This window comes from Branchiostoma lanceolatum, chromosome 7 (genome assembly GCF_035083965.1).
Source record: "Branchiostoma lanceolatum isolate klBraLanc5 chromosome 7, klBraLanc5.hap2, whole genome shotgun sequence".
In the NCBI taxonomy this organism is placed as follows: domain Eukaryota; kingdom Metazoa; phylum Chordata; class Leptocardii; order Amphioxiformes; family Branchiostomatidae; genus Branchiostoma; species Branchiostoma lanceolatum.
The window spans coordinates 15,139,477-15,149,794 of NC_089728.1; the positions used below are offsets into that span (position 1 = coordinate 15,139,477).

At 44.1% G+C, this 10,318-nt stretch overlaps 2 protein-coding genes across 2 annotated transcripts; both read left to right on the plus strand.

The window, feature by feature from the left end:
• The first annotated feature begins 1,236 nt into the window (after positions 1–1,236).
• On the plus strand, positions 1,237–6,703 carry LOC136438389 (uncharacterized). The gene is made up of 6 exons (XM_066433159.1): positions 1,237–1,704; positions 3,169–3,295; positions 3,895–3,926; positions 4,097–4,133; positions 4,556–4,618; positions 5,129–6,703. The coding sequence occupies exons 1-6, from the start codon at positions 1,342–1,344 to the stop codon at positions 5,605–5,607; spliced, it is 1,101 nt and encodes a 366-aa protein (XP_066289256.1). The 5' UTR covers positions 1,237–1,341; the 3' UTR covers positions 5,608–6,703.
• Positions 6,704–7,250: 547 nt separating this feature from the next.
• Positions 7,251–9,895, plus strand: LOC136438390 (golgin subfamily A member 6-like protein 7). The gene is made up of 4 exons (XM_066433161.1): positions 7,251–7,547; positions 8,195–8,401; positions 8,795–8,938; positions 9,524–9,895. The coding sequence occupies exons 1-4, from the start codon at positions 7,467–7,469 to the stop codon at positions 9,893–9,895; spliced, it is 804 nt and encodes a 267-aa protein (XP_066289258.1). The 5' UTR covers positions 7,251–7,466.
• The last annotated feature ends 423 nt before the right edge of the window (positions 9,896–10,318 follow it).

Sequence of the window (10,318 nt, forward strand, 5' to 3'; positions counted from 1 at the left end):
CCGTGTTTGGTGTTCTTGTCCTCAGTACTGTTGGTGTTTCGAGATTGACGGCAACGCCGGTAAGTGCTCGTTCAGAACTACAGTACCACCTTCAACCGGCAGACGGTAGTGATGGCCAAACACTGTCCGTACTTGATGTTCTATGGGTGTCATCATCATAATCATAGTCTTTCAGGTTGTTTTTTTTACTGCAAAGAAACTGCTCGTTGTATAAAGAACAACACACTAAAATGCGATTGTTTTAGGCATTTGGGCCTCTGAAATAAAGTTTGTTCTCCAAATCCCACCCGGATTGTGCAGCTATAGTTATATATAGGAATCCTGCGTTACACAAAATGTCGCTCTGTAGAGCTTTGAACGAGATCACGAGATTAATGAGAAGCTTAAAGTTAGTTCTTGTCCTTGTCAAGCTTGCGGGCAATGTGTACACCAACTATACTATACATAGATCTAGAAAAAAAAAATTGCCTGTTCACTTGTTCTCATCATCAAACAACATTAACATACTAGTAGGTTGGTGTAACAATAGGACGTGATAGGTTAGGAATGTTCCAGAAATTAAGGAGGGGTGATCGGCTCCATCTTTGTCCCCTACTCTCCTTCTACTAGCGCCAGAGGGCTTGTCTGGCAGTCTACTTGTTGAAAATCTCTCGGCGCAGTAGAGTTAAAGGAGGCAGTTGAAAGGAAATACCAAAGCCACGCCCTATCATAGTGGGTGGAATTCGAAGTGTGCACTGCAGCTGTGTACGTACGCTTACATGTACTGGCGTTGCCATCAATCTAGAAACCAAATCAGTACCGAGGACAAGAACACCAAACACGGTGACCGGCCGTGACACAGGGGCGTAACTCTCTCCTTATCGCAGAATATTTTCAAGGACATCGCAGAAGGTCACAATGTTTTATTCAAAATATATTCTAACATTCTAGGGAGCAGTGTATGACATTTGCGTCTAAAATTAGAACAAATACTTCCGTCCTTTCTTTTGTAGTAATTTTTACCCCACTTGTACAGCAAAAGCCTCGAGACAGTTACCCCTTGTTGTGGTGCAAACATCGCCCATAGCTTACATTCATGTCATGTTGACTTGCTCCGGGGTGTTGCAACTGCCCTTTAGGTGCAGGTAGTACAATACATTTCAAGGTCGATTATATGATATATCACATATATATAAATATGATTTGCATACCTGTCGAACAGCCGTTCTGAGCGTGTTTGTACACTTTGCCAGCAACCAAGCCTAGGTGCAGGTCGGGTCTTTTTGTCGCGGAGACCGTGTAGACTTAAGCAAGGCAAACTGATATTTTGGTAGTTTTTGATATTGTGGAAAGTATTATAGAATGAGTGCAGAGAAGGTGATCTACGGTCCCATTGAGCCGGGGACGCCATCCCGCGGTGAGCGCGCGGCCGGGTCCCGGGTGTCTCTGGTGGGCGTGTTCGGGGCGGCCGCGCTCTTCACCGCCGCCGTGGCGCTGGCGATGGTCTTGAACAACATGAGCCAGCAGATGGCGCGGGATCACGAGGAGATCATGATCCTCAAGGCGAACGCCGAGCGAGATCAGCAAGAGATCGAGAGCCTGAAGATGGGGGCCGAGCGAGGTTACGACGAGATTGCGACCTTCAAGATAGTGGCCGAGGAGGACCGAAGGGAGACCCTAAGTCTGATGGAGAAGATCGCCATGCTGGAAGCACCGAGCCACAATGTAAGTTACATGCATGCAGTTGACATCATACACAAACTAGATGAGAACAAATCATGACAATCTCAGTATACCTTCTCTGTTAAAGTTTGTATGAGTGTGACTGTCCCTTGATCTGTTGCTTCGCGACAACGCCCCCTTTTTTGACAATAAAAAAAAACTGCTGTATGCTCCATGGCCAGTTTTTGTTTCTTTTTAGTCATTTGTGCAAGTCTAGGAAAAGTTGTATTTGATTCACTGATGCAATGACCCAGTGGGTAGAGTGCTTGCTTCGCAGTCGGCATGTCGCGGGATCAAAACCCTGGGTCACGTCCAAGACTTTAGAACATCGTGCTTTGTATGTTTAGCCACAATGTAAGTTACTTGTATGCAGTTGACATTATACACAAGCTGGATAAGAAGGAACCATGACAATCTCAGTCTATCTTTTCTGCTCAGATTTCTTTGACGTGTATGGTGCCATGCATACTAGCTGTCACTTGATCTGTAGCTTCGTGACAACGCCCCTTTTTCTGATAAGGACAAAGACGAAGATACCGCTGTATTGTTTTTAGTCAGGTAATGTTGTACTTGATTAACCGATGCAATGGCGCCCTAGTGGCTAGTGTGCTCGCTTATACACAAATTGGATAAGAACAATCTCAGTATATATTTTCTGTCCCTTATTATGTGGCTTCTCGACAACGCCCCCTTTTTTGACAAGGACGAAGAAACAGATGTATGCTCCAATTTTTTTTCAGTCATTTGCGCGGTCAAGGAAATGTTGTACTTGATTGACCGATGCACTGGGTAGTGTGCTCGCTTATACACAAATTGGATGAAAACAATCTCAGTCTATCTTTTCTGTTCAAAGTTTTCTGTGTATGCATACTGACTGTCCCTTGATCTGTGGCTTTGCGACAACGCCCCTTTCCTAACAATTAAAGAAACTACTGTATGCTCCATTTTCTGGGTGTTTTTTTTAGTCATCTATGCAGTATTTGATTGGCCGATGCACTGGCCCAGTGGGCAGTGTGCTTGCTTATATTGGACAAATTGGACAAGAACAATCTCAGTATATATTTTCTGTTCAAATCTATTTGTGTATGGTGTCATGCATACTAGCTGTCTTGTGCAAACTAGTCTATAGGAAAATTAGACTGGATTCACCGATGCAATGGCCCAGTGGGTAGAGTGCTCTCTTCGCAGTCGGCAGGTCACGGGTTCAAAACCTTGGGTCACGTCTTTTCTGCTTTGTCTGCTTAGCACTCAGATTTCGTGGGTACCGCAACAAGACCTCCAGTTCTTGGTGTTATTGAAAATGTGGTTTGAATGTATTATGCGCGTAACTCTCCATGTCACTATGCTATGTGTTCCTTCACACTTACTCTTGTATGGCACTATGTCATATTGTGGTATGTGTATTGTGTTCCTTCACAATTTCGCGCGTGTGGCTTTATGTCACATTGTGGTATGTGCCCCATCCAGACCGGTTCTGTGCAGGACCGCCCGGCGGCAGAAGACCTTGGTGATGACGTCACTGCAGCTGACTCTGTGAACAAGCGTCAGAAGAGGTCTGTGTCCAGCTTGGACGAGATTCTGACCAGGCTTTCGGGTACGTTTATCTAGGACGGGCAGATGTTTGATGATTGCTTAATTGTCATGACCTCACTAGAAAGCACTAACAAGATACTGAGTGAGTCCTCGCTAAAGAAAATATAGATAATGATGATAATGATAATAATGATAAAAAGGAGATAGTTAGAGAGTGGTGACCTCTCATTTCATGTCTTGCCCTGCATGTAGTAATCAATCAAGGATATAGTAATTCACCATTGAGACTCATTTCAAATTTACCCTGTACGCAGAGTGAAATCCATACAACGTTATTGCTATCATGCCTAACTCCTACTTCTGCCACATGGTATGTTGGCCGTTGTTCTAACTCATTCCAACAAAAGTAATACCCTCTCCCTCTTTCTCGACAACATTCAGAAGATAAGAGATACCGCTGAGATATTAGTGAGTGAGGATATAGCTTTTAAGAATTCCCCTTAGATAGTTGTTGCCGTTCATTGTGGATTTCACCTTATGCACAGTCGAACTACAAATGTTTTATTTTCTATTTCTTACGCGTTTGATCCCGTCTTGTATTGTACATGCTTATTTGGCATACCCATCATGCATAGCCCTAATATTTCTGTTCTCTCCAAGATTTGCGAAATGGACTTCCCTCCGCATCCCAGGTATGAAAAAACTCGGTTTATCAACAAATGATGAGCAAAATATTTTGCTCTGTATTTAGAAATGAATCAATTTACTTTACATTTTTCTTTGTGGCCTTTGCATGATAGCTTACTTGAGTATATCGGTTACAAGTCCTAATAATCTGAACAAATATCATTTCTTTTGCTAGGGTGCGCCTGGTGAGAAACGGCAAATGACAACCACAGGTAACTAAATTCACTTTGACTTTTTTCCTTCTGCACTATATCCTCAACTCTAGTGATTTCTGTTCTTTTCTGCAAACACCTGTCGTCATAAGATTCAGTATATTTTTTACCCCTGACGAAAATACCCACTCGACGTCAGTTGACGTCAGGAGGCGCACATCGGGAAACACGGCATACATGCGGCTAACCATATGGTGTAAGGAAGGTTACAGGAGGAATTCCCAGTGATGATGAATGTATTTCGTCGACAATGCCGCAGATTTAATGATGTCATTGTCAGTGCATGTATATCTGACTCATAACCCACTCAGTTGTAAAGAACTGATAACCAAACGACAAATACAATAAAGTCCTACTTTAAGGACCTCAACTACATTGTATCACCAATCTGTTGTGTTGTCTCCTACTCTCGTTCGGCACAGGAGGTGTTTACATCCGCTGGGGAAGGAACCAGTGTCCCCAAACTGCACATACTGTCTACTCTGGTAAGATGTGCATTTTTACACGACCGTTCCACTAAGGAGACTTAGGTATAACTCAAACACATCTGAGCAGATAGAGCAGTATACTCGAAGTATAGATAATGTGGTAGTGCAAGCTTGGAAAGGCCTGGTCAGAGTAGGGTTAGGTAGCTATATAGAGGGAGACTTTTATTAATTGGGCTATTGGCTTCAGGTTTGTTGTTGACGACTTGCTTGAATTTTTAGCCTCACTGTTTCGTAACTGGTTCAATCCTGGCATGCATGGGAAGGGCATCTCGGTTGGGGCTACAACCGTCTTTCGGAAGGTACATAAAATGGGGGTCTCGTGTTCGATGAGGTGCCTCCAGCACGTTAAAGAGGGAGGACTAGAAATCCCTCCTTTTAAATTATATCCTGCTATTGATATGACAAGTAGGCTAGGCCACTAGACACTTCAACCATAGTCGCCCTGTATTCCGTCTTTTATTACTTTATCACTTTCTCTTGATGCTTCAACGATCTACCCTCCCCCAGGTGTAGCAGGCGGTAGTTGGTACGGTCAGTCCGGCGGCGGGACCAACTACGTGTGTCTGCCGAAGAACCCGCAGTGGGGCTTGTATAAAGACGGATTCCAAGGCGGCAGTGCGTGGATGTACGGCGCCGAGTACCAGGTGGAGGCCGACGTCCCGTTCGGAGACAGGGCCCTGCACGACCAGAACGTCGTGTGTTCGGTCTGCCACACCTACCACAACAGCGTGCTGATGATCCCCGCCCGCAAGACCTGCCCGGCCGGCTGGTATCTAGAGTACGACGGGTACCTGATGGCAAACTACCGCGACCACGCCGGAGCCAAGGAGTTCGTCTGCATGGATAAGAAGCCACAGGCGGCACAGGGCGGCCACATCAACCAGGACGGAGCGCTGTTCTACGCCACTGAAGCCCACTGCGGGTCTCTGCCGTGTCCACCTTATGCGATGGGCAGGGAGCTCACTTGCGTGGTCTGTGTCAAGTAGAAAAGATCTCGAGCCTCGAGTCTTAAAAGCTTTAGTTTCACTTCCTTTGTCCCTACCGTAACGATAACGTTTCAAAACACTCTGTCATCAACCTATGAAACAGCATGCCGTTATTCATCACAAAATTTCATTCACAAAAACCGTTTCGGGAAATCTAAAACAGATAATAATCATGGCATTGTGAAACGAAAGGCAAAATCTTTTTTAGCCCTAGCTCCTTCATGCGGTGCTTAGCTGTGGCGAGTCGCCTACGAAGTTGGTGTGTTAGCGGAGTGTGGGGTGCTGTTTTATAAGTTCATTATGTTTTATAAGTTTAGAAATGCTGCACTTGTTTGTAGTGTTGTTCAAATTAGGATCATTATTAACATAAGATATATAATATGGTGTATAAGTTGGTGTATAATCTTTATCGCCAAGAATACATGCTATGGCGAAATTAGAACATTTCTAGTAAGCTGAAAGAGTTGGTAAGGTATGACGATTTCATAGTGACGGTGCATGATACGCGTAAGGGTACTGGTAATGTTTTGAGTAAGCTTACAGATTAAGATAGTTATTACCATTTCGAAGCAAGGGTGTAACGTTAGAACAATGAGTATCATAGTCGTTGCTGTGCTCCGCAAAAGCAATTAGTCTTTGCAAAGGTGTAAAATCCTGCTGTTGGTTATCTTGGGAACTTGAAATTAAATCTACCTCTTCGGTAAGACAACGTGTCAGAGTTTTACTTCATTAAACAGGCACAAATAACTGGTTTTAGCGTTATACTTACCATGGTTGTATATTATTTTTCTCTTTTCTATTTATTCTGTTACCCTTGACAAAATGTAACGCTTGTGTTAAGACGTAATCTAGCCACACTCGAAAACCAAAAGACAGATTAAGGATGAAAATGTGTTGTTGTCTGAAGTTCTCAATATCTAACAGAAAGTTGCTGTCTTTCACCCCCTTGATACTGTAGGATAAAGTCGAGCATTGAAATACTGTAGAGTATTCTGTTTTAGTGGTCCAGTGACCATCTGCTTTCTTCAGGACTATGTGCTTAAATGGGCGGTTCTCCACAAAATATTGTGTAAAAATGTGAACCGAGCCAATGCAAGTCATAGATAGTTCAAGACGCCGGCTAGTATTCTGCTGAACGCGATTATAGGAGTTACATCGCTTCTTTGAAAGCATAAAACCTGGACCACAAATGTGGCTGGACTCATGTTAACCTTCTTCCTGCTACCTAACTACATAACCGATATAGAATCTGAGGTGCAAAACAGCTACTTCGGTGTGCTAAATGTTAAAAGAGACAGCAATGCGCATGTAAACGGCATCAATTTTCAAGTAGAATCTAAATCAGCACCAAGGACAGGGAAGTACATAGCTGTAACGTCACTGGCAAACAAAGGAAATGGGGTTACGCGAACGGTTACTCACACGGAAAAGCCGCCTCTTTCATAATTTCAACACGAACTTACCACAAGCATATCTGGTAATGATGAATGCTATTAGTCGATCATCTCGGTACCCATTTTACATGGCAAATTTAAAGGTTGCGGTGAAAACACTTCCAGGAAATTGGGCTAAATCTGTTCTTCGCTAGACTTGGGACTACTAGTACTTTCAAGTGTCTTCATGTTCCAGAATGCCCATGTCAACTTCGTCGGATTCCTCTGCCCATCGAACGGCCGGCGTCATCAATGGAGAACGTTCGATAACGGTACAATCAACATCCGGGCATTCTCCGTTTCCATGACTTCCGTGAATCGCCGCAAACAGACGAGCGCTGAGAAAAAATCGCTGATCGTTCTTGATCTGTGCGGAGTTTCTGCGCTTTCCAAGTTAATTTGTGGAGGAAAAGTTGACAAAATAGGATGCCTTTCCGTCGTTTGTTGAGGGAGCGGGCGGGCAGTCGGGGGGAGCGGCCCGCTGTCGAAAATACGGAGACATATCGGGTAAGTGTAACGTTAGTTAACTTTCTGTGGTTAGTTTTCACTCACAATCTGATTTTACCCATCTACAATGAAAACAGTTTTGAGGAAACTGCGTGGTAGTGTAACGCTTCTAACGTGTCTAAGTGAGCTAAATCATCGTAGAATATTTCGTTTTACACTACGTTGCTTCTCTGAATGACACCTATTATTCTCGGGCATTTGTTTATTAGAAGTTTTGTTTTGTTTTCTTTGTTTGATAGAAATATGGAAATACGTCTAACGCTACATTGCGTACCTGAAGTCACTGCACTCGAAAACTCTTGAAAGCATTTGATTTTTGCTGTTTCCTAACATCCGTAACATATTCTAATTTGAATAATATGAAATGGTATATGCACTTGGCGCTCATAAAAGTTGAAACTTTGGAAAGATTTTTCCTTTCTACCCAAACAGAATAAAATTGAGACGCACAAACGCGACTCTCGCGCGGCAAATGTGGAAATGGTGGCGAATCTCTCCTAAAATTGTATTTCTGTCTCCAAAAAGAATGAAGTTGAAGCGTTACCGAGGACGAATTTTACTCTACTTTGGCCCGACAGACGTATATATATAAATGATGGCAGACCTTTCCTGAAGTTTAATTTCTCTCTTTCTTCTACTACAAACAGAGAGAAATTGAGACGTTGCGGAGCACGAACGCGACTCTGGCGCGGCAGATGTTGAATCGGGATGCTCAGTTTGAAGATGACATGGAGGAACTGAGGAAGAAGATGCGGCGACAGGACGCCAGGATGCTCATGAAGGACAACCAGATCCTCAAGATGAAGAGAGCAGTGGACGAACAGAACCTGGAGATACAGGAGTACAAAGAACAGGTAAGTTAGAACGATCAAAATGCTCTATTGGTCTAGGCGATCGGTACAAAATTGTGCAAAAGCATGAAATTTGGCATAAGCGCTAAACCACAAAAGAAACAACTCTAGGGGTGGAGCCAATGGAAACATGCTGTTCCATAGCAACTGTTGCTACGGGTAACCGCTTTGCCTGGCAACAAGAGCTAGTGTCTACATTTTTGCTTGAAGACACCTTAATTTTTGGGCCAAATGACTCAAAATTTGATATAGTGGTAACCAAGACTTTATATGTTTGAATGTAAATGTTTTTGTCACACAGACTTGTGGGTGGGTCATCAGAAACTGAAAATGTATCAAGATCTCAGTCTCAACCATTGGCTGAAATAACATTCAACACACACATTATCCGTACAGGTTGCGGACTTAGAGGAACAGCTAAAGACCAGCAAGGCACAATTCGAAACCAGCAAAGCGAAATTCGCTGCCAGGGCAGAAAAGTGGAGACGGAAGATCAACAAGACTGCGGAGGAAGTCTTCACGGACTTCCAACTGAAATGCGTGAGTTACACCACCTCACGTGTAGAACTAATGCTACAGTCACATTTGCAATGGTGCCTACAGGGGGTGTAGTCCCGAGCGGGCCCCGAAGCCACAAATCATGTCCCGTTGAACTGCCGGGTACCGGGGGTACCTCCTGGTGTTCGAACTATTAGCTCACGGCGTCTATTTGTTACCGGGTCGATTTTAAATCCGAGTTAAAGTCACCCCGGGGCCCGATCGTACCCAAAAATAGCCCGGTAGCCACAGGGTGTCCCACGGGGCCACGAAATTAAAAAAAAACACCCCGTAAACTAGTCGACTGGGCCCCTTTCCCCAATTGTCACCGAAGCATAAGTTACACAGACGTATATCTACATATATCCTGGTTGTCAGATTCGCTTCCCATCGTGCTTTGAGTTCACTTCAAACTGTATTTTGTTCCGAGTTACTGCTATTACTGTGGGTCTAGAGTCCTCTCAAATGAAATGTAGCAATGGACTGTAACGTACAAAAACCGTGCACACAAAAACAGGGTGTTATCGAAAACAGCGTCATATCGGAAAAACATATCAGTGAAACTTTATACTTGTTGTTTTTCTGTAGCAAAAGCAGGTCAAGGAACACCTGCAATACGTCCATGAGGAAATCGCCGACCTCCGCCTCGACCTTCAAGATAGCAGGGACGAAGAGACGCGCCTCTTGCAGGAGTTGGCGGAACTGCAGGACGACATGGGTGATCTCCAGCAGATGTTCAGAGCGGACAGGTGGGAGGATGTGGTCGGCAGTGCGCTGAGGATGAAAGACAGGTGCGCTGAGATGGAAGAGCAGAGTCAGGAGAACAAAGACCTGCGGCAAGAGTTGGAAAGTCTGCGCCAGGAGCTACAAACTCTCCGTTCTCAACGTTCACCAGGTAAAACGCGTTCTCAAGTCTTAGGTCAGTTAATCAAAGTTCTTCCCGCAACATATGGCGCATAGGGTGGTGACCGTCTCTGTTTCTTTGGCCCTGGGCCACAGAACTTTGTGCAATCACTAAAGCAGGGGCTAGTCCACTAGTCCAAAAGTTGCGACTAAAACTTAGATATAAAGGACATTTTGTAGAGTCGAACCTTTCACTGGGAGAGGTAGTGTAGTATAGCGTCATGTTGGCTACTCAGAATTCCACGCCACCGGTTTTATGAACTACATTACAGGTTGTTATGGGGGGGTTAAAATACAAAGCAATCATCCTCAAGTGAAGTAAAGTGAAGCATTGTGCATTTTCAAGACTGCAACTAGTAGTAGTGTGCATTTTTAGCCTTGTGCACCGGGTCATCCCTTTTATCATCAATAAGCGTTGTATGAGCTTTTGTAACGTTATGTTGGATATATCTGTCTGAAGAATATGCCGGGAAAATCTTC

Bases quoted from the DNA above. Each gene is read 5' to 3' on its own strand.
- LOC136438389 (XM_066433159.1), top strand. From the start codon at position 1,342: ATGAGTGCAGAGAAGGTGATCTACGGTCCCATTGAGCCGGGGACGCCA. The intron at 1,705-3,168 runs GTAAGTTACATG...TGCCCCATCCAG, and splicing joins TGGAAGCACCGAGCCACAAT to ACCGGTTCTGTGCAGGACCG. The intron at 3,927-4,096 runs GTATGAAAAAAC...TTCTTTTGCTAG, and splicing joins GACTTCCCTCCGCATCCCAG to GGTGCGCCTGGTGAGAAACG.
- LOC136438390 (XM_066433161.1), top strand. From the start codon at position 7,467: ATGCCTTTCCGTCGTTTGTTGAGGGAGCGGGCGGGCAGTCGGGGGGAG. The intron at 7,548-8,194 runs GTAAGTGTAACG...TACTACAAACAG, and splicing joins AAAATACGGAGACATATCGG to AGAGAAATTGAGACGTTGCG. The intron at 8,402-8,794 runs GTAAGTTAGAAC...TTATCCGTACAG, and splicing joins TACAGGAGTACAAAGAACAG to GTTGCGGACTTAGAGGAACA.